Raw genomic sequence first — 27389 nt, forward strand, 5'->3', positions numbered from 1 at the left:
TGATGTCCTCAGTAAAATGTGAACATAAGAAATGGCACTTTTATTGGCAGCCGGTGGAGTATATTTTCAGCCCATGTGGTCAGACTCCCCACCATCCATAGGAAACACACTGTGAATGACAACTGTTTTTCCATGCTCTGTTCCTCCTGGCTGTAATGAAGGAGCCATCTTCTGTGGCCACAGTTCATTAAATGATCCTAACCGCAGAGAAGCTGTAACTTATGAGATCCTTGGGGTCAGATCACTTTATTTTTCTAACATGTAAGGTGCTTGGTAGGATCTGTGTCACTGCAACTTGAGCCCATAGGATAGCACATCAGATCATCCTAATAGCCCCTGTCTGCACCAGCTCCATTTTTAATTTGTCCTTCTCTATCAAAGGTGACTAGAAGTACCCAGTACTCCAGATGAGGTCAAATTTAGACCTTGCATAGGGCATTAATAGTTCTGGTCCGTACTGGATTTAACTTGCCTCGTGTAGCTTTGGATAATGTTGGCCTTTTCCCAGACACAACATACTGGTAGTTTGGAGTCATCCTCTGACCAATCTAAGCACCTACATCTTTCTACTCTTCCAGCATTTCTAACCAAGATACTCTCCACTGTTCCAGACACTGGGTCATCAGCACATTTTGTTAACAGTTATTTTTGGGCTGGACTGACTAATAAAAATATTAAATACTTCTAGCATCAAGAACAACCCTGGAGAGCTACTCTTACTACCTCCGTCCAGCCCAAAGATTTTGCCATCCATTAACCCCTTTTCACCCTGTCTTTGGCCATTTGCTTATTTGCTTCACAGATCTTGTACAGATTAATTACTAATTAAATTATTAATTTCCCACTATCAAATAGTTTCCACAGTCTTGAAAGCAGAGATCTATTTCTTCTCCCTGCTGGGGGAACTCAGGTATCCTGCTGGGCATTAGCTACACTTGGATGCCAATTGTGGTTTGTCCCATTTGTAGATTTATTGCAATTATTCTTTGCTTCAAAACCTGTTCTGGCTGCTGATAGGGTGCTAACCCCACCTCCCTCTTCCTTCTTAAAGCAGGTACGCCAGAGTTTTTGCAAAATGGTACTGTTCTCCACTCCAGAGAGGTATGACCAAATATTTGCCTTTGGCCCCGTGATCGCAAGGGCCAAGTCTTGCACTTTGTGGTACTTTCCTGTCCTTGCCCAACTATTCCCGTCACCATTTAGCGAGGGCATGCACACCCACTGCAGCGAGCGGATCTTCTCAGACAGCAACAGGCTGGCAGCTGGGCAAAGCCAACATGTTTTGCTGATCATCCCTGCAACACCCCTCAAAGAGAGGGTTTGGCAGGGCTGGGGCTTACAGCAGCCCCCCAGACAAGATCTCTCCACTCAGGGAGCCAGGTCCAGGCCCCCGCTCCCTCTCTCTCTGCTGCCAACATTCCAGTCCCTGCATGGCCCGGTGGGTGAGGGCCAGGAGAAAAGGTCGGTTGTTCTGGGCTCATCAGTTTTGTAGCCATAATTTCTCCAGTGAGACTCTGAAGGGAACCGATCCCTCCGGGATTTTTAGTTTCGATGATGAGTATTTTTGTTTAGGTGTGTTTCTGTGTTTAGAGGTGGACCCAAACTGAGCCCCCCAAAAAGGGACACATGCCACAGCTTGGGCCCATCTCTAGTGCAATATCTTTTATTTGTAGATTATATTTTACTCTACAACTGTTACATCGTTATCAGCACAGTATATGCATAATCCTACTGCCAGTCACTATTTCATACGTACCTAAGTGTATCCCAGAAACTAATGTGGCACTCCAGTGTCTCATTCTGCATTTAAGATGCTTCTCTGATTGATGTGTGCACAGGTTTTAATCCTTTTGTCCTTCTCGGTTTGAGCGTGTTATCACTTTTTTAAGCAAGAGTGTCATGTTTAGTGTTTGTTTGTGTCATGTTAAGAAATCTAGAGCACAGCGGACTTTACTTGTAACTAAATTGTCTCTGTTCACCTGCCAAGGGGACCGTGGTGGAGTCCCATGCGGACAGGAGGCAGAAGTGCAGTGCAGATGTGCAGCCAGGAGGAAGTCAGCCAGAAGTGAGAAACAGCGCTTCCCCTTCTTCCCAGTCAGGGCTCTGGGCTGGGCGAGAGACAGTACCACAAATACAGGGTACTGGGCAGTGGGCTAGGTTTTGGGTGTGGGGAAGCCCAAGGTCTGCCTGTGTAAATCCAGGCAGATCTGGAGAGGGGGATTTCACACGTCTCCTTCTGGTGGCTTTTTCTAAAATGAGATGTCAGCTAATGTGCTAAGGAGGCAAACCCCATGCTCCAATGCACAGGCACGAGGAAGGGCTCTGTTCGAGCTCAGTGCTTACCTCAGGTTCCAGGATCGGTGCGGCCAGTTCACAACGCAAACCACAGGATCTCCTGTGCAGACAGGAGAGCAGTGGGCTGCCAAGCAAGCCCCGGGGAGCCTAGACGCAGCCTGGCTGCAATCCCCATTGGAGAACATGAAGGTTGCCCTTCGGCAGCCCTCGGCAGCCTTTTGGCAGCCTTTGCCTTGGGTGGCTGCATAGGCAGAGAGCCGCCAGGGCAGCTGCAAGTCCTCACTGGGTGCTGAGCAGCTTCTGGGCCGTGCACATGTCCTTCCCACAGCATACCCCAGCCCTGCCTGGCTTCTGAGCACCCAGTGCTGACCGTAACCATGGAGGCACCATGTTTGCAGGACTTGCCCAGGGCAGGTCAGGTATTGTTAAAAAATCAGATTTCATGGGCCAGCACATGGGTTGCTGGGCTCCCAGCACAATCACTGTGTTTCACCTGGAGGGATGAAGTCTCCGGGACAGACCAAGATGGATCCAGTTGGCTTCAGCAAAGGCAGGGGAACTGCTCCAGTCTAGCTCCAGCAGCACTTTGGAGAGAGGACTCTTGCAGGGGTGGGAGGAGGTAGGGAAGACAATTCATACTGGGAGGCCTGCAGTGTCCCGTCGTTCCTGTCCTTTCCTCCTTCATGGATTGCACCAGAACTGCAAAGCTTGCCCAAAGCGTGCCCTCTGCCTTCTCCCCCCTCCTGCTGTGCTGGCTTGCTGGCATTATGTTGTTACTCTGCAGCATCTCTGAACAGAAGCAGCACCTGCCTCCATGTTGTCTGTCAGAAACCATCATGAGGGCAAAGGAAAAAACAGAGTTCAGACTAAGGTACCAAAGAGTTAACATTTTCCTAGGTTTACAGATTTATTTGTAGGATTTGTACTATGTCACATCTATAGCCATGAGATATTATTTTTATTCTGTAAACTTTTACAAATACATTTTTAAAGAAAGAGTTTAAAAATAAAGATGTTTTTCTTTTTGCAAAGTTCGGTCTCTTCCTTTTTTTGCCTGGTTTTGGTTGCTCCCACTCAGATGGGGCTGGAAGTACAGCTTAACCATGTCGTGGATGAAGGCTAAGCATGTTAATACGCTGTGCATGACCCCAGCGCTTAGTGAAAGCCAAGCTGGGAGCCAGGCAGAGAGAAGCACAGCAAGGCAAGAGCTGAGCCCAAAGACGTGGTAAGGAAAAGCGGCTGCGAACAGGGCAGGATCTGCCTCATCTCTCTGGTAACTGGCCAGCTTGTGGGTCGTGTTGTACTGGGAGGAGGTGGGTAGAGGGAAGGACACCAGGAACTGTTCCCATGTGTATCCCCAGTGCCTGAGGTTTGAGCCAGCAGCCACAAACAAAGGCACAATGTGCTCCTTGGGAGCATTGCTGGGTCTGTGCTCAGGTCAGGGTAGGGATGCAGCAGATGATGGACTGGGCTGAAGGAGCTGGTGAATATCACAGCGCTATTGATTTTTCCACATAGTTTAATAGCTCGGGGTGGTGGGAGCGACTGGAAGGACCAATGGGGCAGGGCACCAGTAGGAACGACACTACAGTGCACAGGGCTCTCCACAGCCAGCTCTCCTCCAAGGTCAGATCTCCTCCCTTCCCTCTAGGATGAGGAATTCACTGGTACCCTTTAAAGATGCAACCCCCAAATACTCCCCACACTAACACTCCCTCAGGTCCACATGTCCCTCTGCTTTCCTCCTGCTTCCCTCACCCATCTGCAGTAACTTCTCCAGAAGTGCTGGGGTCCTCCAGCCCCATGAGAGACAGGCACCTCCTGAGTCCAGCCCAAAGCCTTCTCCTCTCTCTGGCTCCCATGAAACTGCTCCTCCTGAAAGTGACCCCAGGCTGCTGAGTGGAGCTGTTTGCAGCCAGCTCTGAGCCACGTGCTTGGAAAGCCTGGGGTTGCTGCAAAGAAGGGATTTTGAACTGATGTTCAAATATATCAATGTTGGTCCTGTTTTCAGGCTGCATGATGCAGCCTCAGTGCAAGTCCCCACTGGCAGTAGTCATGACTCGCTCAGCTCCTGGAAACCCCTTGTGTAGCCAAAGGCCCAAGGCACCAGCTGCAGCAGGAGACAGGTCCAAGCCCCAGCAAGGCTGCCCTTTTCAGAACGGCCTGTCCTGAGCTCCAGTCTCTGTTCCGTTTACCAGAGAGGAGGTTTGCAGGCTCCCTGACCACCTCAGCCTGATTCTCCCCAGATATGCTCTGAGTCACCTGGCACCGCTCAGCCATGACAGGCAGACAGGGCATTTTTCTCCAGAAGCTGAATCAGCAGGGGAAAAAAATCACCTTGTCTCCAGAGAGGCTGCAGTAAAGCCTTAGGGGGAAGCAGGGAGGGGGAACTGGTAGATCTCAGCCCTTAACCCAACTGGCTCCTGCTGCCCAATCCTTGCTTGGCAGGCCAAACACATTGACTCCCAGCAGGGCATTTTCCTCACTCCAAAACAAGTCTCCTCTCCAGTGATGAGACAGGTACTTTGTGGAAGAGCTCAGGCAAGCAGAGAAACTCAGACTACAGAGACAGACCCTGGCCTGCTGCAACCAGGGTTTTTAGCTCTTTGGGTACCAACAGCTCATGGGGCACATGGGTGTTTCACATGTGTCACCAGGCTGCTGCAGGGTACTTCAGGCAGGCATGACACCATGGCCAGCTCTACTCAGTGCAGGGGTCCTGTAGGGCTGGAATGGCCCAGCCCGGCTCCCAGCCTGGGAAAGAAGCCTGACCTCCTAGTGCTTCCAGCCAGGGCTCATGGCAGCCTCCACTCTCCCCTCCACAGTCTGTGGCGAGCCAGGCTCTGAGCACATCTCAAGCCATCTCCCAGCATGCCTTCCTGGCCACCAGGGCCTCCACAGAAAGCCCTGGGCTTCAAGTGACTCAAAGTAGGGCTGCAGCTCCTCCAAGAGCGTCCCTGCCCCTTGCTCAGAGCTGCTTGGGCACGTGAGCCCCAGCAGCACTCCTGTGGCTGGCCTGCCACTTGCAACCACAGGATTTGGGGTGCAGCCTGCAGGCAGGAAGAGACAGGCATCAATGAGGAAGGAACCCCAGCAGACAGCTTGTCCCACTGAACATCCCCAGGTGTGCCCAGCCCAGCTTGGGGACTTCTGTGTACAGGCTGTGACTTGTTACCTGTTGACCACTGCCATCAGAGACACTCTGCAAGAGGCCTCCTCAAAGAGAAGAAGGGAGGCTGAGAGATTGTTTCCCTCCTCTGTATTAAGCCTGTCTGGTTTAATACTTGTTCACACTGGTGAGTCAGTTCTCTCTGAGCTGGCGTTTGTTCCTGGAAAAAAAAAAAAGCAACAAACAAACCAAAAAACATCCTTTAAAAAGCCCCTTTGGCTCAAAAGGAGGAAAGAATAATCAGACAGACCTCCCCTGTGGTCCAACTGCTCAACAGCCCCCCAGCTCTGGGCAGGAGCACCCCAGTGCTGCCTCTACTTCATGTTCTTCTTCCCCACATCCTGCCAGGAAAATCTGCTGAGAGGAAATCTTCGCCAGCCAAAAGCTGCCTTTCCTCCTCTCTGGACTCCCTTATGCTCTCCAGCCATCCTTCTGGCCAAAACCAAGAGCTCTCTCCACGTTCCCATGACTCTTAGTCATCTCCAGCAGAGTCAGCCATGCTCTCATCTCTTGGCCTCAAGACCTTGTCTTGCTAGCACCTTGCTAATTGCCCATTTTGGAGAAGCCCATCCCTTTCTGCCCATGTTTCGCAGCCAGTGTCCCTGTCACATCCCCACTGATAGGGCTGCAGCTGGGCACAGCTAAGGCAGAGCCCTCTGTCTTGCCCCAGGCAGGACCTTCCTCCCTGTGCTTCCCATCGCTGTCAGGTGGCAGCTACAACTTCCCACGCCAGAGCTGCTGTGAACTGTCATGAACTTCTGCTGCAGTGTGACATTATCCAGAGATACAGCAGAGAACAACGGGCACTCAGTGTCTGATCTCTCTTGCTGACTTGAACATCCCTGGAAGAGCTGTTTTGCTTCAAGCCTACCTTCACCTGCTGTTTTAGAAGCAGCACAGTCCAGGGGAGGGTTAACGAAGTGCCTAATTACTTGTCCCAGGTGCCTGCCAGGTTGTCAATTAGAAAACAGCTTCAAAAAGCCTTCCCAGCAGCAAGACAGGAGGACTGGGTAGGGTGAGGTCCTGGGGAGGAGAGGTTTTTGCTTGAGCTCTGTGGCTGCCTGATGGTGACAGGGTTATTGTGAGCCCCAGGCTTGGAGGTACTGGGAGAGGAAGAGGGCTGTGATGCCCATGTGTCCCCCAGCCCAGCTGGAGACAGGGAAGGGTCTGCAGGCTGGAACCCAACATGTCTCCTGGGTGGGGAGGGCAGTGAAGGCAAGCCTGCAGCTGTCTGGGCTCGACCCTGCCTCTGCATGGTGCTGGAGTTGGGCTTGGGGGTGATCCTGTGTGGCTGCAGGTTCCCCTCTCTGCACCAAGGATCGTGCTTTTGGTTAAAACAAAATAATTTGTCATTTTCACAGGCCTTTTCCCTCCTGGGAGCTGCCCCAGGCTGAACCACCTTTGTGGGCCCATTGTGGGGCAGTCAGCCATATTCCTGTGTGGGCCCCCAGGACCTGGAGCCAGCAAGAGCCACTGGGCCTGAGGTTAAATGGAGCCCTCTGCCACCAAGGTGGGTCCCAGCCTGGCTCTTTGTGTCCCCAAGCGAGTGTGCAGCAGTCCCTGGGGGTTGGGGTGGCAGTAACCAGGGCAGATTGGGATTGCCCTGAACCCCAGCATGGTGCAGCGGCCCCTGTCCGCCCTGGGGAGCAATCTGGGGCTGAACCCTGCTCTGAGGCAGGGTCTATGGTGGGAGAGTGGCCCTGACAGCGAGGGGGGTGACCTGCAGCAGGGTGCATACATGGCCCCACCTCTGCCAAGGGGGTTTGTCATCAGTGACGTCTCAAAGCATCACTTGCCTTTCCCCCCCCCCCGTTTCAAAAAAAAACAACAAAAAAAGGGAATTTCTTAACTTGTGGTCAACTCAGAAAGGAGAAGCCTCTGCCGGGGGAGCGCTGGGGACGGTGCCCACGAGGAGAGGCGCCCGCTGCTCTAGAGGATCCTTCAGCCGTGTCCCTGCTCCACACTGGGGCACCACGGTCGCTGGGGACATGGGTCCTGCTCTCCTCCTGCTGCTCACCACAGCTGGAGTCTGGCACGGTAGGTCTACCATCCTCCAAAAGCCCTACAGTGTCTCCATGTCATTCTGGGGCAGTTTCGGGGTGCAGTGAGTGTTTCCTGGGTGCTTGGTGCGAGTGCTCCATCCCTCCTCGCTTGAGGAGGGGTGATAGCCTTGGTGGGGTTGGGGACAGGGCGATGCTGAAGTTGGGCTAAGGGACACTCGGCTCCAAGTGGTGGAGGGTGAAGCTGAGCTGCCAGTCATGTTGCCAAAAGCCTGCTGTGGGCTGGGACGGTCCCTGCTTCAGGAGGCTGCTGCATGAAGCAGCCACTGCTGCTGTGAGCAGGTTCAAGGAGCCTTGGTGTGGGTAGGGAGTGGGCAAGATAACGTCTGCTCCATGGCATGGCAGGGAAGAGACACCAGCTTGACATTTAGTGCAGACTTGGCTATAACATCTTTCTGAAGAACATCCAGAGCTGGCTGTCATTATAGAGGGAGAGCAGTGGTGGAAAGAGGGTGTGTTGCTTGTCTGTGTTGGCTCTGGAGCCTAGCTGTGCTGAGGGTTTGCTCTTGGATGCCGGCAGCACTGCTAGGCTAAGGCCAAGGTGTGTGGGAAGGTGCACATAGCATAGGAAGAGCCTTGGCAAGTGGTGAGATGGAAAAGGAAACTTCCCACTGTTTGGGTCTGGGCAAGTGTTAGGAGGAAGGAGAGGTTCAGCACAAATTGTGTCCTGAGGGAAGCCATCTCTGAAATAACCCTTTGCCCAAATGGGGCAAGAGCTGGAGATGCTTGGCCTGCAGGTGGAAGAGTTGGAAGAGTCAGGAGAGTCAGCTGCATCGGCACCTTCCAATGCACCTTGTGCCAGTTGGAGATGTCTGAGGATTGCTGTCTTGTGGTGGTGCTGGCATACGCAACAGGGCTGTAGAGCCAGAATGTTGTGGAAACAGAACTCAAGCAGCCAAAAAGGGAAAGGTGAATATGCCTGGGTTTTGAGGTTGTGGAGATTGCCAAGAGGAGATAACCCATCGACCTCAAGAAAGAGTCACTAAGCCTGTTTTGAGGTTTGTAACCAAACAGAGAGAAACCAGTATTACTATTCTTATGTCTTAAGTGTTGGCAGCCTTTCAGATCTGGCACTGTCCTTAATTTTACTCTTGAGCTTGCCTCCCATACAATGAGACTCTGGTGTGAAGTACCCCCTGGAAGGGGGCAATCTAGAGGGGAAAACATTCAGCATGTAACAGGGAAGCAGTGTATCCCTCTTGAGCCACTGCTGTGTTCATCTTTTCAGCCCAGAAAATTTGCATCCCTCTTGCTATTGCACTGCGTGATGTTTCACTTCAAGTCACATCTTTGATGTGCTGAGCAGGCTTTCTCCAGGTCTGCTATGCTGGGAACTGTGTTGTGAAAGCTGAAGGGGTTTTAATTTTTTTAATTTCTTACTTTTTTGTTTTAAGATAATAGGAACTAGGCAGGTCTGATGTTATGATCTCTCACAAATCTACAACATCTGTCAGGATCTCTCTGAAAGTTCCTTGAGGCACTGGGCAATGCAGGTCACTGGCTGTGACATCCTCATCAGGGACTGTTAGCCATGTCAGGGTGTTAGACACACATCTGTCTGAGTATCATCACTGTTGGCCATCTGCAGCCCAAAGCTGCAGCGTGCCAAAGTTGTATAAAGCAATAGCTTCAAGCTGGAGCCAGAGTCTGACTTCCTTCTCCTACCTCTTGGATTGCCAGTACATCTTTTTAGAGTATCCAGGGCTGATGTGGAATGACCATTGTGATCTGGGATTTTGCTGGGGGAGTGTTGGAAGCTCGTATCTCAGCTTCAGGTCAATCAGAGGAAGGATCTGAAACCTTATCAGCTCACATCTCTTCTTGGTCATCTTGAGAGGTCTTCCTGGGGTTTCTTTTGTTTTCTTGTTGTGGACAACAACCTCTGAAGTAGAAGCCCCAAGCAGAGATATGATGAGCACCTTTTTCCCCACACCCTGCCCCCTCAGATACTGTAGGTGACTCTGGGGAAGGTGTCCTCAGAAACTAAGCTTTTTTCCCTCCCATCATTGAGGGGAGGGTCAAGGGGAACTTGGGCCTGGTATGAGTCCCTCCCAGGGCCAAACCTTAGCCTAGGTATCCCCCAGGACGAAAGCAAGGTCCTGATGATTGGCTTCTTTGGTAAAGGTTTTTGAGTGGCTCTGTCTTACTAGCATTTGCTTCTGCTTCCTCACCATTTCCAAACCCTCAGCGCAGAGGAAAGTAATGTTTTGGCTGGCATGGGAGAGGCAGGGACAGAGTCTGCAGCTGCAACTAGAAGTCATGGTTACACAACACAAGTGTGGTAAAACCTTCGGCCAGCAGTTACTGGCAATGCTGCGGAAGCTGCTGGAGAGCATCAGAGAGACATCCTTGGGCTTCGTGCAAGATTGCACACTGGTCAGCAGGGAGAAAGCCTCCCTAGCAGCCCTGCTTCCCCATTCTGGAAAAGGATGTGCTGGTCTGAGTTATCCACCAGCAAACACAAAGGAGTGGATGCTTGGGTGGCCTTCACCTGGCATTGTCCTGCATTTAGTGTCTCTGTCCCATCTATCCTCACTCTGCTTGTGGTTGTGCCATTGACAGGAGTCTCCAGTGATAGCCTGAAGGCTTCTGGCTTCTTCACTGTTATGGAGAGCACCTACCCTGAGCCTTTTCTGGCCATAGCAACTCAGGAGTAACTGGAGGATCATGACAACACGGACATAGTGACGTGACTCTTGTCTGTCTTGTCCTCCTGCCAAATCAAGGACCATTTACAACATGGTCTTTCCCTGAGCCAGGTTGAATGCAGTTATGGGTCAAAGAGCATTAAATGGTTGTGAAGCTTTGGATGCAGAGGGATAGCTAAATCAGAGTAGGTGAGGGAAAAGCATCCAGTGATAGTAAAAGAGCAACAGAATTGTGTCAAACCCTGCTGGAAAACAAGGCTTAGCAAAAAGGAAGGAACGTTGTACCTCAGATATGTGGAAAATGTGGTTTTGCAAAGGATTCTGGGATATGTTTTTCTCCATTGTGGGAATAAATGAGGCTTTTCCTCTTTCCACAGAAAGATAAAAGCATCACTAGAAAAACCAAACCCCAGGGAGATAAAATGTCAAATATTCCATGCTTCGAAGCTCCCTGTCCTCTACTTCTTCCCGCAGGGCCAGTGAGTTTGATCCAGACCTTGTTTGGGTTTCCCCTGGGCAACTGCATCGTTGTCACACCAGCAACGCACTCCAGGGCCTTGAATCTCCTACTGTTGACCCTTCATTGCACAGAGGGAGGCATCTGCCCAAGACTGCTTAAGTGATGCTCTTTGAGCTCTGATGGACAGGCTCTGGTGTTACAGCCCTAAGCACAGCTGGTAGCACAGGACACACATTTGTACCTTGGACATAGTCTCCCTCACCAAATGAGCTGTGAGCAGGGGTGGGTGAGGATGAGTGACTGCTGCTTCTGCTGGCTGTGTTACAGAGACAGTGTCCAAGGCAGCACCTGGGAACAGATGTGCTTTAAACTGTCTTTGGTTTAGCAACAAATTGATAAATTGGGCAGCTACCTTTATACTTAGTATTACTTGAACCTGGGTGTGTGTTCCTTTAAGATGTGAAGATAGGTTAGCAACTGGGATGGAAAGCAGAAGTGGGAGAATAGCCCTGGATAGGGGCCGGAGGGGGTGCAGAGCCCCTCAAGCACAGATAGCCATTTGCAATGTGTTTCCTGTCCTCCCCGAAGGCCTGGCGTGGGGGTGGTGGTACTGCTTCTTCCCTAGCCCCACAGAACTGAATCATTTCTCACTTCCCCCCACCCTAAATATAGGTGGTGACTCAAAGAACTCGCTGATGTGGCAAAACAAGGAAAAAATATTTCCTTCTGACACTAAGTGGGACCCTGGTTCCCCTTTATTCAGCCAGCAGAGAAGCCATCTTCAAAGCAGAGACAGCATCAGAAATCCAGCTGGGTTCCAGCAACGCCAGTGTCAGTGTGGCCTGGTGTGCTGTAGCTACAACTGCAGCTATGGTCTTTCATGAGCCATTTAGCTTTTTGGTGCCTCAGTTTCCCACCCCCAAATATGAATAATAATGCTGACTCATTTCCTAATGTTTTGATGGCAGCTGTGAGGAAAACACACTGCGTGACTCGGTGATAAGGCTTAAGTAGGTGTCCTTCAAAATCCAGCGCCTGGCAACCAAAAAGCCAGTCTTCCCAAAGGGCATGCACTGACCTCCCACTCTGCAGAAGCTTTCCAGGTCTGTTCTAGCTCATCCCAGCACAAATGCAACAGAGAGAGCCACTAGACTTAAACTTCACCAAATGGTGTTATGGGCTAACCAAGTTCATACAGTAGCTCCAGCTCTGCCACAAAAGGAAAACTGTGGCAAGAAGAGGCAAAACCCAACAGGAACACTTTCCAGGCTAGCATCTGACCTAATCAACTCCAGATGATTGTTTTTGCTGTCCCAGTGCTCTAAATGTTCATATGTGGGCTTTCCTCTCTTCCCTGAAATTCATTCCTTGGAGTATCAGGCCATATTGGTCTGGTGGGATGGAGAATGGCTGGGGTGATATGAGCCAAAAGCTCCTGGTGCTGAGCTACTCTGTGCGTCTTTAAGGATCATTTTTTGCATCCTCACCCTTTCTCTTTCCTTTGTAGGCTCGGCATCCCCGGTGATCAGCCCTGACCTTCCTGCTCTGGTTGTCAACACGGGTGATCCAGTCACCTTGCGCTGCTCAGGAGAGTCTGAAGTTGAATGGAAAAGCCGTCCATTCAGCAACCACACCAGCAGCACGCTCAGCATTCCCAAGGCCACTTACAGGGATACAGGCACCTATAAGTGTGCTTATGTCAACAGCAGTGACAAGGGCATTGCAACTGTGCATCTGTTTGTGCGAGGTACCCGTGTTTCTCTCTTCCTATATACACTGGCAGAACAGCCTCCTTTCAGACAACGTGGCCATCACACAGGTCCTTTCTATGGCTGTGGGAGCAGTGCAGGCTCCTAGCAGTGGCACAACCATTTAAGCCGACATAAAACGAGTCCTGTGGCTGAAGCATTGGGGTAGAGAGCTGTGTCTTGTGTATGTGGGAATGGCCTGGATGTCTCCCTCCATTTACCTTGGCTTCTCTTCCTGAAAAAACAGGGATGAAAGTCTGTTTAGTATTGTAATGAGCAGTGAGATATGGAAATCAGAGAACTGTGTTGCCAGTATCCCAAATAAGGGAGAGAATCAAATTAATTGCATCCTCACAACATGACCCCAAATATTCTTTTACCCCAGAAGTAGTTACGCTGTGTTAGCTCCACCACTTGAGTTCACCCCTTCCCTTGTACCAGAGATACCATCCTGGACAGGGAAGCTGGAGGTCTGATAAATAAAGCTAACACCATGGTGAAAAGTCCAATTAGAGGTAAGCATACTTCTCAGTCTTACCTATGTACATTTGTGAGTGGATTGCTGTGCTCTCCTCAAATGCCTTCGCTGGAATTGGGCTTGTCATGTGAGTTTTTGGAGGCTGAGTCAAGCAGGCGTTGAGCAGGGCTGCCCTAGCATCGAACTCCCACTGGGCAGCAATGCTGGAGACTTGCCTTTACTGGAATGTGTTTCTGGCTTCGATGCATTTTCTGATCCAGTTCTCTGGCCTACCTTGTCTCTTCTGCAGATCCCAATAATGTGTGGTACGTACCGACTTTCCGGGCCTTTGTGACCAAAGGTGGCAATGCTGAGCTCCCCTGTCTCATCACAGACCCTGAGTACGGATCTAGTGTGACTCTGATAATGGATGACGCCTCTCCTCTCCCACCTGGGACCAACTATTCTTTCAGTACTGAGAAAGGAATAACACTCTACAATGTGCAAAGCAAGCAGAAGGGCTTTTACCGATGCCAAGCAGTGATAAATGGAAAAATAGAGAAGTCATCAAGAATAAGACTGATTGTGGAAGAAGGTAAAGGGTTGGGGTTGCTGCTGTCCCCAGGGAGACAGCAATAGCTAAGCTGGCCACAGTAGATAGTTAAGGAAAAGCTTCTCACCAGTGGCAGGAAAGACCTCCTGAACCTGCAATCCTTAAAGGGTATTCAATGAGGCAAAATTCCATCAGCTTCTGGCAATTTGGCTCCTTCAGGTGGGTCTCCATGGGTTCAGCAGTGATCAAATCTTTGTAGACACTATCACAGAACAGAGAAAAAAGTCCACCTATCTCCCTGGTGTTCTGCAAGTCCTCAGGCTCTGATGCTCAGGCAGAAGGTTCCCCTTCCCTTTGAACCCACAGTGCTGAACGCTGTGCTCCCCCTAACCCACACTGCTTCCCATAGACACATGCGCAAAAAGGAGTGATGATCCCTAGGAAAGGAGAAGGCTAGGGTTAAGAGACTGAAGAGGAGGGAAAGGAGAAGGCAGCCAGACCCTGGGGAGCACAAGGGGTCACTGGATCAGCTGATGTTGAAACTTTCCTTGCTTGCCTTTGTGTAGCACTGGAGAAGCCTGTATCGGTGATGATGGACCCTATTGACCATGTGCGAATCATGGGCGAACCTTTTGAAGTCACTTGCAGAGTAATTTCTCCTTCCCACAAGTATGACATCAGATGGGTGACAGCAGCAAAGCATGTAAGTTGTGCAGCTTCAAGGAGGTATGGGGCTTTCCTGGAAACTGGGAGGCATAGGGTGGTTAAGAACTGCTCAGACCCAAGTTACCTGCAGCAAAGCCTTCAACTGCCCAACCAAAGCAGCTACTCAAACAAGCCATAGAAATCCAAATATGGCCATTCTTTCCCTGGGGTGACACAGGGTTAAGAAACACCTGCCCATTGTCAGGATCTTGCTGCAAGAGAGAAGGAAAGTATGTTGTTTCAGCTGAGTTCATTGAGCAGGACCACAGTACCTACTAAGGCAACATTTCTCCACCCAGCCCTGCCAGGGCTTATAAAGCAGCAGGCATGCTAGGACACACAGTTCCCCAGAGAAAAGACATGGGTGAAGAAAGAGAATGCATTTCAAAATCTCTGTGATGCTGACTTTTCCCTGCTACGTGGTTAGATAAGGTTTGCTGAAGTCCTTATTGTATCTGATGCCTTCATTAAGGAGTAGAAATAACATGTAAGATATGTTTGGATCACACAGTGTAAGGCCAACTCGCAGTCAAAAGGCTGACAAGAGCTATAACCCTAACTGCTATGGAATACCTGCCCTGAATACTTAGGTTTAATATGCCTCTTGGTCTCCACACAGATGGCCTTTGGTGACAGAGGCTCTATAACAAAGCTCAGCAGCCCAGAACAGGAGGGGTGTGGGTATGTTTGTCACAAATATTCTGTTCCATCCTCTGCCCTTCCAAGAAGGTACCTGATGTTCCCTCCCTGACAGGTCAGGAGAACTAAAAAGCCTAGCTTTGAAAATGAGAACTACCTCATCAGTGACATCCTGTCCATTCCAGCGGTGACCATGGAAGACAGTGGCAAATACACGTGTATAGCTAACAATTCAGCAGGATTCAGGAATGCCTCAACAATGCTTCAAGTAGTAGGTGAGTGCTTCCCCAAAAGACCAGGAAGGTGTGGGCTGAATCACACCTAGCCGTGAGCATCTGCCGCTTCTGCCTCCATCTTGTTCCTAGTTTTGTTGTTGGAAACTTCATTCTCGCTTGTGTCTGAAGGCTCATGTGAGAACTGTGGAGCTGCTAGGAAAGGAACAGGTGCTCCCTTCATGTCTTGAGGGGCATGAGGATATTTTTTTGATTCTGGATGAAAAATTGGAAAGCTCTTCTCAGTTTCTGTGGGTTTATAAATGGCTTTAAAACAAAAAAAAAAAGAATGGGGCAAGGTTATGCTGAAGACCAGGAAAGGCTTGCCACATGAGCAGAGTATGGATCTTTGTCTCTTCCAGTAACAGATCCACATAAGAGGATTCAGGTCTATTATACACTTGTTTGTGCCTCAAGATGGAAAACTAATCCTTGCAGCTCATAGGCTGGGGTTTGCTGGTGTCCCAAAGCTGCTGCATACCATGGCTCAGAAAGCGGGCTTGGTCTGAGTTGTTTCCAAGTGAGAAGCCAGGAGTTTAGTTATGGACGATCAGGAGATACAGTTTTAGCTTCGTCACGTATTAGGATACAGCATGTAAAACTTCTTTCCCCAGGAGAGTTCACTAAGATTTTTCTAGCTCTCCTCAGGCAGTGTGTAATTCAAGCTGCCATGACAAAGCAGCAACTTAAAAGTACACCTTTGGCAACATGATTGGTGCAATGCCTCATTCCCTCCTGCAGCCTCCCAGCTGAGGCTGCCCTTTCCAATAATGGTCCATTTATGAAGCTGGTATAAGCTTGTTTCAGGTCTCTGGACATATCTGCTGATGGTCATGCTCTCTTCCATTCTGCAGAGAAAGGTTATGTTTTCCTGACCCCAGTGCAAGGCACCATCCAGGAGGTTGCTTTGGGAGAGAGTCTGAAGCTGCAGGTCCACATTGAGGCTTACCCAAAACTTCTCCACTGGGGCTGGGAGCACAAAAACCCCTTGAAGAACTCTGGGAGCACTCCATTCAAGGGCCAAATGATCTCTGGAAACAACTGGTATGCGCTCTCACTCTTCTACGCTGGCCATGGCATTTTTCCAGCAATGCTTTCCTTGGGAGACAGGCAGACCCCATGCTACTGGCTGACAGAAAACTGTCTGGCTTTAAAGAGAGGAACAGGTCTGCCTTTCTGTCTTCTCTTTCCAGTATTATTAGCAAACCACAGTGAGCAGGTCTGATCAGGTCAACAAGGACACCACATCTGTCTAACTTGACAGCCTTCCCTTTAGAAAATCTTGTGGCAGTCACTATCACATTTGTGGTCCAATTGTTTGAGTTCACACTCTCCTTGCAGGAGGAAATAGCATGAGTGGGTGAACAGTACAGAAAATTCACTGCTCCTCAGACCTGTCCCATGCTCTGTGGTCTGGAGAGTGTATGTACCAAGTGGCACTATATGCCCCGTGTCAAGAGAAGGCAGAAACATCATTATGTGGATAAGACCTAATGCAGGGCACAGCCCTGCTCTTCCAAAGCTTACAGCCAACTGAGGCCAAAAGAAGACTGAAAGAGAATCATTCCACTTGTTGGGGAGTTTTGGCAATTCCCCTTTCATTTTCTTATAAACCCAGAATAATCCACAAGAGGAACTGTGGCACTCAGCAAGCATGGTGGCTTTAGGGCAAACTCTTTCTTGCATTGAGGTCTGAGAAATGGGCTGGGGTCAGAGGGTACTGGGCACTAGGGACCATGACTTGATGGGCTACTCAGTGGGAGGAATTCTGTCAAAGGCAGGAGGACCAGCATCCTCTGGCCCTTCAAAGGCAATGATTTAGATGTTAAACTCTCCTTTCTGAGCATTCACCCACCCACAGCCTTTTAGAAGTGCTGTGCACTTGGTGGCATAAGGATTTCCTCTAAGACCAGACCCTCTCTGCATCCCCTGAAGAAGCAAATAGCAGATTCCCCTCATGGGCTTGAACTAGTGCTGGGCAGTGTTCACCTGCTCCAGGGCACAGGAAGCGGCTGCATCTCACTGAGCAAACACTGTGTGAGTGCTTGAGTTTCCTCAGCCCAGCTTTCTCCACGGTGGTTACTTTCTCTATGTGAACAGGTATAACAACACACTTTTCCTGAACCGCCTGCAGGAAGGAGAGGGAGGTCTCTATACATTTTATGCCTTCAACAATGAGACCAATGCATCTGTTACCTTCAGTATTTCTGTGAAATGTAAGTGTTTGGCATTGCCTGTTCTTTCACCCTGCTTGCCTTGGGACTGCTGCCCAGCTGGCAGCAAGTAGGGTGGGGTACCAGGGTGCTTCCACTCCAGCACCCACAGGACACGCAGCTAGACTGTGTCTGGGACCCAGCCCAAACCTATGCATAGCACAGAGCTTCCTGGTGATTTATTGTTGCACACATGGAAAGTAAATCAGAGCACAGGGAATGGGCTCTTCCTCCAGTCGTAACACTCACTGTTTATCTGCCTTCCCCGACAGCTCCTCCAAGGGTCTGCCGAATCAAGGTGCCAGCCAATGACTCCAGCATCCTTCAATGCACAGCCATCGGCTACCCAGCCCCACGCATTGAGTGGTACCACTGCCCTGTTCACTCTAGCAGGTGAGAAATGCCCAGGAGACTGAGCACCTCCAAGGTGTGCACTCGCCCTTGCTATGCTGGCATTTGCTGAGCAGTGCCACGTGGGCTTGCTTACAGACAACACAGCAGAGCCTGCTCAGTAACAGCAACAGGGATGTTGTCCTGCTGAAAAAAAGAGGTTCTTGGGGGACAGTTTGAGGAGACGGGGCAGGCACCATTCCTAAAGGCCTGAGATTGAAGAGTTCAGCCACCTGTGATTCCCATTCTCCCAGTGCTGTTCTGAGGAACATGTGGGTCCTTTGGAGAAGTGCCTTGACATAGGTTGCTGTAGAGCTACATCCTGGCTGCTCCTAGTCATCTTTCTAGGGCCTCCACAGGTCTGAGGCTCTGCAGAGCACAGACTTACTGAGCTACAGCGTGATGGGAGGCAACTGCAGCTGCCTGGACGAGGGTGGTTGTGTCTCAGTAGCAGCCTCACTCAAGGGAACTGCTGCCACAGCTGTAGCCACATAAAGGCAGTTAAGGCTCTGTCTATACAGGCCTTTGTTCAGGGAGAGATCTTTTGGCTGTGCAGTGAGCAATGTCTTATAGAGCTGCCACTATAAGTCCCAGTGTCTCCTCTCTAGTCTGACGCAGGCACCAATTCTCTTATGAGCAACTCTGCTGCAGAGGAACTCATTCTCTCCTGCTTGGTGTCTCTGCAGATACAATGAGGACTACAGGTTGCTACTGAACGACTCCAGTCCCCAGGTGGTGAACATGTTGCCCTTCCAAGAGGTGGAGGTGGAGAGCATTGTCCCATTCCAGGAGCTGGGTGCCAATTTCACCTTCTGCTGTATGGCCATTAACAGAGAGGGGAATGCTTCTGACATGTTTCACTCACTCACCATCACCAGTAAGATACAAACTGTCAGCTTGGCAGAGTGGGGGAGAATCTGGGGGCTCATCTTCCTCTACGTATGTCCCTATTGTCTTGCAAGAGAGGCGGAATAGATTCCGCAAGCCCTGTATCCTCACAGGAGGTGGGAGGCTTTGGCATTTGGCAGTCCTAGGAGCCGTGTGGGAATTGCTGGCTGGGCATAGCCTGGTGCCAAAGGCTGAGCCATGCCATGAACACCTTATAGTGGCAAGACCTAGCTCCAGGGTGCAGTGCAGCCAGCTGCTGTTCAGCCCACTGGAGTCCAGAGGATGCAGCTTTTGATAGGCTTGTTCTTGCTGTGCAGACCTTGGTACTCATTCTGACCTGTACCTGGTACTGTTTGTGTAGAAATTGGGGTGCACGGGAGGAGCCATTACAGTCTTGAGTTTGGCATCAAGAACTTCCCTCAGTTCCCAGCAGCTCTTTTGGGTGTCTCTGAGGCCAGCAGGGAGTTGTGTTGCATAGAAGGGGAAGCCTAAGTGAACAGCTGGGCAAAATGCTCCCAGAGAAGGGATTGAAACAGGAGTGTTTTACTCATCCTTGGTTTTTTTGCTCCTCCAGGAAATGTCATGGCCCCCCCGAACATGCTCTTCAACCCCATTCTCTCCACCTGCATAGGCACATCGGTCCTGCTGCTCCTCCTTCTCCTCTTCCTCCTCTACAAGTACAACCAGGTCAGATTCCCTGTTGCGTAGCAAAGGCTGCAGGGCCTGCCCAGCCTCAGAGACCACACGGCCTCTGCTGTCAGCCACAGGCAGGGAGCATTCAGCTTGGAGGTACCAGGCAAGCTACCTCCCTTGTCTCCACCGCCTCCCAACTTCCCCTAGGAGTTTCCTGCTGCAGGACTAGGCTCATGCACCAAACCCAGTGTGTTAACACCTCTCACAACTTGGTCCTTCATCTTGCAGCCCTGAGGTCAATGTGGATATTCCTCAGTGCCAAAGGTGCTCGTTCTGTGCTGTCAACGGCAGCTGGTTTTGCTCTGGTCACCATGAATCCACAGGCCAAATTAAGAAAGAAAAAAAGTTATTTGCAACTTGCATCTACTTTTCATTCTCCTCCCTGCTTTATAAAAAGCTGTCTTTATGGGGAAACAGGATGATGTTAGAAGGCGTTTGTCTCCAGGAAGACTTGGTCACTATTTTTATACAAGAACTTGCCCCATTTTCTCTGCAAGACTCATTTTCAGAATTTGGATTCCTTCTCAGTTGTTTCCATTAACTGTACCAATCAATAGCCACCTCTGCTTCATCAGTGGGTGAAAATCTCCTGTTTTTCAGCTCTCCCTTTGGCACCCTTCCTTTGACAGCCCATCAAGGCTGCAAATTTTGCAGCAGAGTTCTGGTGTTGGTTGTTGGAAGATCCAGCAGAGCCCTCTCCCAAACAAGCACCTACAGCTTTGCAGGCAGAGCTATCTTTGGCCAGTAGTCCAGAGAGCGGTGGATGGATGTGTAAGCACAGATCTGAAGAAACAGCTTTTAGGAAGGCCTTGCAAGCCCAAGAGAAGCAGGATGTGTTTATAAATAGTCTTATCTATCTCAGCCATGGGGCTTCTTGAGTCATGGCTGATTGCTGCAGTGCTGGGTGAATTGTGGAGCAGAAAGCAGCAGTGCTTGCCCAGGAGCAGAAAGCAGCAAATACACTGAGTGTGTGTGGCATTCTTTAGGAGGGACCTCCACCAGAAGCTGTGCATCTTGCAGCATCTTGTCTGGGCCTTTTTTGACAGCCTGCATGGGCACGAAGGTGAACTCTCAGGCAGAGGAAAGAGAAGGGGGGGGGGGGGGGGGGGGAACAAACAGATGCTTCGCATCAAAACTGCAGGTCTGTTTGCCTCAGTTTTTATCCCTCATGCCTGTGCTAACTCAGCTTTGAGCCTCTACCCGTACACTGCATCCTTCTCTGCAGCTATCCAGGGGAAGTAGTGAGCAGAAGCGTTTTAGCACACAGCTCCCAGTAGCTGGGATGTGAGGTGATTCATCACAGCCATGGTCACTCCACCCATGCTTCCTTGAGCCTGCCTTGATGGACCTGAGACCACCTTTGTCACACTGGGGTGCAGGTCCTTGCCTGTCTCCTTGTGCAGGAGCAAAGGCCGCACACAGTACTCTCATGCCAAACTATTTCACTGCCTTTCTCTGTATTTGTGCCCCCAGCCTGGCTTCTAGCCCTCGCAACGTGAATGACAACACCCAACACAAGCTGGCAACTGCCTCTGCCCATGGGCTCCAGCACTGCTTCTCTCTGCCGTGCCTGGTTACTTCTGCCATGAGACTGTGGAAAAGAGAAGACATTCTTACTTCTATTTCTCCATTTCTTTTTTATCCCTTGTAAGGGAAGCGAGGCTGGGCCAGCTCCGCTGTTCTGCTATGCTCAGCAACCCAGGGTACCAAGGAAAGAGACATATTTCCCTCCAGCACCAGCTGGGCACTGTCAGTCACTGGTCTGGTGGGACATGCTGGCTCTCCCAGCTCTGGTGTCCCAAGCAAGGGCAACAGGCTACCTTAAGTGAAAGAGGCAAGAGAGCATCCCTTAGTCATGAGTGATGACTTGGAGGGACTTTAACAGCAAAGGGACCAGGCTGTCCAGACAAAGCCTTTCTCACTCAGTCCATGTTCAAAGCAAGAAATATTTGATGGGCTGAAGCCTAGGTCTTCCCTCTATGTCTGCAGGGCAAGAATGCATGCTGGGACTGGGGAACTCTCAGGACTTGAGGAACATTGAATAACTGGAGTCTCTTCCTTACAGAAACCCAAGTACCAGGTGAGGTGGAAGATCATTGAGGCCTGTGAAGGGAATAACTACATCTTTATCGATCCCACTCAGCTGCCGTACAATGAAAAATGGGAGTTTCCCAGAAATCATCTCCAGTTTGGTAAGAAACCTTCCTTGCTGCTTGCCTGGTGGCATGCAACTTGCCACAGAGCTGAAATGCTCCGAGGGACAGTGTGAAAGCAACTGGGCAACATCCAAAGCTGCATCCAGACACTACAGCAACATCTTTAATCAGGCCTTGCTACCCTCTTCCACACAGGGTGGCAAATGCTACAACTTCCCTCCAGCCTTCCATTGCTCCAAGGAAGGTTGAGAAGATCATGTCCTTCTTCTTGCATCTGGGGTCATTCCTCATGCATAGAGCTGGTGAGACCATGTTTGGATGTGGCCTCTCTCATACCATCTTTGCTCACAGTAGAGTTCCCCTTAGATGTTAACCAGCTCCTGACAAAGGGATGTGTCATCTTGTCTGGGCTCAGCAGGAATCCCCACCCACCAGACATCCTCCTCAAGGCTGTGTGCAGGACAACTGCTCAATCTTTTTCTATAATGCATCTTATAAGCATGCTTTTTTTTCCTCTGCAGGAAAAACTCTTGGAGCGGGAGCCTTTGGAAAAGTAGTAGAAGCCACCGCTTTTGGGCTAGGCAAAGAAGATTCAGTCCTCAAAGTGGCTGTGAAGATGCTAAAGTGTAAGCACAGAGCAACTTGCAAAAGCTGAAATCACCTAGGCTCCTTTGGGCAGAATGTAGCATGTGTTCACCACGTGTTGGTGCTCCCAGGCTGCAACACTTACTTTTTTAGATGTTTCTGTGACAAGTAGTGGGTGCTAGAATCACACTGCCGTCATTTTTGTGGACATGTGTGGCCAGAGGCACAGGCAGAGGACACAATTTTCTCTCTGAATGTGTCTCCTCCTTTTGTTCCATTTCTCTGTCTACACCTTCTGTCCTCCCCCATCACCTCTTCCTTGTTTCTCCTTCACTACTTCACACAGCTCTTCTCCTCTTGTCTTGCAGCATCAGCAGACACAGATGAGCAGGAGGCTCTCATGTCTGAGCTTAAGATCATGAGTCACTTGGGACACCATGAGAACATTGTTAACCTGCTGGGAGCATGCACCTATGGAGGTGGGACCCCACAGCCCTGCTTCCCCCTTGGACCCCTCCCACAGCCTGCTCCTCCGAGGCTCTTACCTCTCCTCAGCCTCACAACAGAGACAGCTGATGAGCTCAGTGGTCCTCTTTGAACATACACCTTTGCCAGGCCTGTGGGCTGGCTGTTCCCAGACATGCTTATATGCAGTACGGGTTCTGCTGCCTCTCCCAGGGAAAGAAAACCTCAGGACAGGTCATAGTAATGTCACTTCTTAATGAAACCTTTCTGCCTCTCTCCCAGGCCCAATTCTTGTCATCACAGAGTATTGTCGCTACGGAGATCTGCTGAACTTCCTGCGGAAGGCTGAATCCATCATTATCCAGGATTCTGCCCTGGACACCTCTTTAGACAGTGCTGCTGATTACAAAAATGTTGACGTAGAGAAGAAATATATCCGCAGGTAAAAGCAGAGTTCTGATGGCCACAGGGCTGAGCCATGCAGGGCCTGGGTACTTGTTGGGAGAAGTGTGCAGAGAGCTGTGCTGGAGAGAGATTAAGGCCAAAGGCCTGGAGACTTGCAGAATACCAGAAGGTAAAAGCAACTGGAGATGTCTGTGTTTAGGCTTGGTTACAGTCCCAAGTTTTTCAAAGTCTTTGACAGAAGTCATTGAATATCCCACAATAAATTCTGGTTTCCACCCAGTCTGCCCTCCCACGGTCTGCAATCGGAACTTCAGAACTTTTTGGCTTCCTGCACTGTTGGGCATATGGGTTTTGCAGGATGAGGCTGAGCCAAGGGCAGTCCCTTGTCAAAGGGGAGTGGTACCTGGAGCCCCATACCATGGGGTACCTAGGTCCCCTTTCCAAATCAGCCTCGACATTGACTTTCACTTTGCCATTAAGCCTCTAGCTAAGCCACTTCCTGCAGGCAGGGATGTGGTTTCTTCTCTCGGTGGATGTGGAAAAGGTACTGCTGGAGGGTTGCTAACAGCCTGCCTCCATCTCTGTTGCTTCTGATTCAGCGACAGTGGCTTTTCGAGCCAGGGTTTGGAAATGTATGTTGAAATGAGGCCTGTGTCATCGTCATCTTCAGCATCATCAGATTCTGCTCAAGCCAGGGGTGAGTTAAAGGCTCGTTTCTGTTTTCATGATTTCTTTATTCTGGTCATCCTACCGGGTTTAGTTCTGGGGAACCATGATACAGCGTAGCTTGCGTTACTCACCAGGTTTGCAGCAACCCTAAAACTTTGCTTTGAATTTCAGGGAAAAGCTCAGAAGAAGATGAAGCCAGGGAGGACCTCCGTCCCCTCAATCTCTCTGACCTGCTACAGTTCTCCAGCCAGGTGGCCCAGGGCATGGCATTCCTCGCATCAAAGAATGTGAGTGCCAAGAGGACAACTGCCCCCAGCACCCCAACTGGGAAACGCCAGTCCAGCCACCAGCCATCCCGTCTGCAAGAAGCTCGGGGTGTTTTTGGATGGGGTGGCCAAGCTCAAGCAAGCTGCTGCTGGAAATGGGCCTCTCTGCTCCATTTCTTGGGTTCAGACACGCTGGACCACAGTGACTGGTGTTCCCTTCAGAGCTTTTGTCTCCCACGGGCTCCAGGCCGGCCACCACGGCAGAGCAGTATTACAGGGGGGAATCCAGGGCTGTGCATTGTGCCAGCCTGAACATTTTCTCCCCAGCTTTTACATGAGGTCAGGAACTTTGATATGAAGCTCTCTTGCATTGGCAGCTTCCCTGCTGCCCCAGGGACAAGGAACTGAAAGTGGCCATTGAGCTGTCTGCCAGAGCTGGCTCAGAGTAGCAGAGAGTAACTGTATGACTGTTTCGGAGATGAAGACACAGTGTCAACAGCCCCTGGTTCTGAGCCTCCTCTCATGGGGAAGATGATGGGCCCATGAGTGATTAAAGGACGTGGCATGAAATGTCCCAAGGTCTTAGCATTGCAAATGAAGTGATTGAAAGAGAGCTCAGCCTGTACTCCTCGTACGTGACACAGTGCCTCTTACAGGGGCTTTTCAAGCAGTACGTGTTCCCCTTGCCCCTGTAAGTGTTGTTTCAGTGACAGGCCCGGGCTGTAGGGAATTATTTGAGGCTGTAGGGAATTATTTGGGACTGCTGGGAGATGTTGGCTGGATCTCAGCTGTGCTCTCTTCTCCCCAGTGCATCCACCGTGACTTAGCAGCCAGGAATGTGCTCATATCAGATGGACGGGTCGCCAAGATCTGTGACTTCGGCCTGGCCCGCGATATCATGAATGACTCGAACTATGTTGTAAAAGGCAATGTAAGTAACCAAAATGGGGACAAGAGATGGTACGAGTGCAGGGCGCAGCCGAGGCACGAAGGACAAGGTGTAGCGTAAGCTGCCAGCTTGTCCCAGTCTGCAGGACTCTCTGCTCTTCCAGGCCCGTTTGCCCGTGAAATGGATGGCCCCAGAAAGCATCTTTGACTGCATTTACACAGTGCAGAGCGATGTGTGGTCTTACGGCATCCTCCTCTGGGAGATCTTCTCCCTTGGTAAGAAAGAAGTGAGCTCGTCAACCTCTTCTGTTTTCTATGGCTTACCACTGCCCTTTTCTCTGCAGAAAAGCTTCCAAGAAAGGAGGAAGGTTGACAAAAGTCTAGGTTTTATCAGGGCTATAAAAGTGTTGTGCTTCCAGAGGGACTATTAAAAACAATGGATTCGTGGATGATTTGGTCTAGCTCAGAACTCCCTGAGAACAAGTAGCACTGGCTCAGGCAATGCTCCAGGCGGCCTCTTCCCACCCCACAAGGCTGGAGCGTTAAAGCCTCTGATCTTAGAGTCACCTCTGCTCCTGTCACTGCCACAGGTAAAAGTCCGTACCCCGGCATGGTGGTGAACAGCAAGTTCTACAGCATGGTGAAGCAGGGATACCAGATGGCCAGGCCTGACTTCGCTCCCTTGGAAATGTGAGTGGATGTGCCGAGATGCGCACGATGGGTGACAGGGTGGCTGGAGATGCTTCATGAGGGGCAAGCAGGGAGATGGTCACAGGTCTGCCTGCTGCTCCCAGGTGTGCTTGCCCTTGAGGTTCAGGTTGTATCCTACCAGGCTGCTCCTTGATCCTGTAGGGAAGCAAGACCTGGGACAGTCAGTTGTGATGCTCCATCCGCTATTTCCTCAGTTTATGGACAGGAAGATGGGAGAGCTCACGTTGTATGCCTACATTCCTGAACTTGGTGGATTTTTCTTGGTTTTTTTTTTTTTTTCAGTCAGCTACTTTTGACTGTGAGAAGACAAGCCTGAGTAGGTTACAGGAGGTGAATGAGTTTAAGCTTAAGGAAAAAAAGTACTGGAGGCATAAAGCCCCTTGTTGATAGATAAGAGAACTCCGCTTTACCCACTTCTGTGCTCACCTTTCCCTGGAGCACTCCACAGGCACTGAGCATGGGTTTCACAGACAGGAAGACAAGGGACTGCTCAGCACTGTGTGCCTGAAATACAAAGTGCTGCAGGGAAGAGCTGGGGGGCTGCAGACCCTCCAGCATCTTTGCAGCAGCACAGTGCAACTGCCCTGTCCATGTCTGGCTGTGCAGGTACAGCATCATGCAGGCATGCTGGAACCTGGAGCCCACCCAGAGACCCACCTTCGACCAGATCGGCTGCTTCATTCAGAAAGAACTGGAGGTGCATAAGGAGCAGGTGAGGACCTTTGGAGAACAGAAGGGGGGAGACAGATGTGCTTTCTCCCTACGTGAACACAGCTCCCGGACAACTTGCCTGGTGATGTCCCTTACCTTTCACTGGCGGGTGCAGCTTAGTGCTGGTGGGAAGCGCAGAGGCAACCACATTTCCCCATGCTGGAGGGTTAAGTCACCCTCTACCATGAGGGAGGAGGCTGTACAAATACAGCTGCTCTGCAGCAGCCTCTGGGGGCAGCAAGATGGGTAGCTAGAGGACAACCCGTGCAGCAGCCCTGCCCTGTTCTCCTGGACAGGGTGCGCAGCCGCACAAAAGATGCGCAGCCCCCTGACTAGCTGTCCTGCAGCTCCACAAAACCACGGGCACGCCTGTCCCGCCAGCGAGCCATGCCCTGGGGGCACAGCAAAGGCTAGTGTTGAGCTTGCATCATACCACTGAGGTGGGGTTTTTTGGGGTTTTTTCTTTTTGCTTTCAAGGACTACACCAACCTCCCCGCCCCTGCTGAGGAAGACAGTGGCTGTGATACCTCCGGCTGCTGTGAGGAGTCCTGCGAGCAAGAGGAGAGCGGCCAGCCCCTTCTCAAGAGCAACAACTATCAGTTCTGTTAGCTGGTACCACCACCCTGGGGTAGATCCCTGTCCTCCTGGCTCCGCAGAGTGCATGGTTCTGCTCTGCCCTAGGACACAGACGCCTCCTGCTTTGGCTCTCCTCTCTGTGCTTTCTGAAGTATGAGCGTTACGGGGAAGGATAGCGCTGGGGTGATGCAACACCAAGACTCACCGTGGAGTCCCTGAGGTCTTATCTCAAGTATAGCATAGAGTTGGGAGGATGAGACCATGCTTTGTCTCTACAAGGTACAGGAAGGTCCCTGTCACCTGCTGCCCCACCCGCCAGAAGAGGCTGTGGGTGTTTGGGTTTTGTAGGTTCTTTTTAAAATACAAGTTACAGCCAAGTAAGACATTTCCAAGAGTCACTCACACAACTGAACCCTTGTTTTATGAGCACATCTTGAACTAAGCTCTGAAGCTGGAACTTCTCCACACCCCAGCAGCAGCCCTCTTTCTTGGTGGTCCTGCTCTCTTCCCTTTGTCAGCCTGACCCTGGATGTCACAGGGTGTTTAGATACAGGTAAAGCCTCCACTTAGCATTAAATACACATTAACCTCTACATTTCCTCATGCAATTGACCTCTCTATAGCTGATGCTTTTGTGAGGACTGTTTGGGTGAAGCGAGCCAAGGGCATGACCCCAGGGTTATGTGAACTCTTGCCCCAGTACCAGGACAGAGGGGCAGTTATTTCTCAGGTAGCATACAGAGGTAACCAGTGCTCTTCCACATGAG

At 50.6% G+C, this 27389-nt stretch overlaps 1 protein-coding gene across 2 annotated transcripts; it reads left to right on the plus strand.

Moving 5' to 3' along the window:
* The first annotated feature begins 7426 nt into the window (after positions 1 to 7426).
* CSF1R (colony stimulating factor 1 receptor) lies at positions 7427 to 27003 on the plus strand. Of its 2 annotated transcripts, none has more exons than XM_086470769.1 (21): positions 7427 to 7501; positions 12140 to 12379; positions 13148 to 13432; positions 13957 to 14116; positions 14873 to 15009; positions 15861 to 16050; positions 17107 to 17222; positions 17492 to 17612; positions 18296 to 18486; positions 19072 to 19184; positions 21256 to 21382; positions 21868 to 21972; positions 22300 to 22410; positions 22679 to 22838; positions 23401 to 23498; positions 23642 to 23757; positions 24545 to 24667; positions 24789 to 24900; positions 25215 to 25314; positions 25942 to 26047; positions 26524 to 27003. In XM_086470769.1, exons 1-21 carry the CDS (start codon positions 7453 to 7455, stop codon positions 26653 to 26655), a joined length of 2892 nt encoding a protein of 963 aa, XP_086326895.1. In that variant the 5' UTR covers positions 7427 to 7452; the 3' UTR covers positions 26656 to 27003. The 2 variants fall into 2 exon arrangements, with proteins under 2 accessions (XP_086326895.1, XP_009957366.2); XM_009959064.2 differs by having other exon boundaries at positions 13957 to 14093; positions 14850 to 15009.
* The last annotated feature ends 386 nt before the right edge of the window (positions 27004 to 27389 follow it).

This window comes from Leptosomus discolor, chromosome 10, assembly GCF_034619465.1.
Source record: "Leptosomus discolor isolate bLepDis1 chromosome 10, bLepDis1.hap2, whole genome shotgun sequence".
Classification (NCBI taxonomy): Eukaryota; Metazoa; Chordata; class Aves; order Leptosomiformes; family Leptosomidae; genus Leptosomus; species Leptosomus discolor.

What these genes read in the sequence shown, in the direction of transcription:
- CSF1R (XM_086470769.1), top strand. Translation starts at nt 7,453, where the DNA reads ATGGGTCCTGCTCTCCTCCTGCTGCTCACCACAGCTGGAGTCTGGCAC. An exon ending in CACAGCTGGAGTCTGGCACG is followed by an intron (nt 7,502 to 12,139) that starts GTAGGTCTACCA and finishes TTTCCTTTGTAG; the next exon opens with GCTCGGCATCCCCGGTGATC. An exon ending in CTGGGAGATCTTCTCCCTTG is followed by an intron (nt 24,901 to 25,214) that starts GTAAGAAAGAAG and finishes TCACTGCCACAG; the next exon opens with GTAAAAGTCCGTACCCCGGC.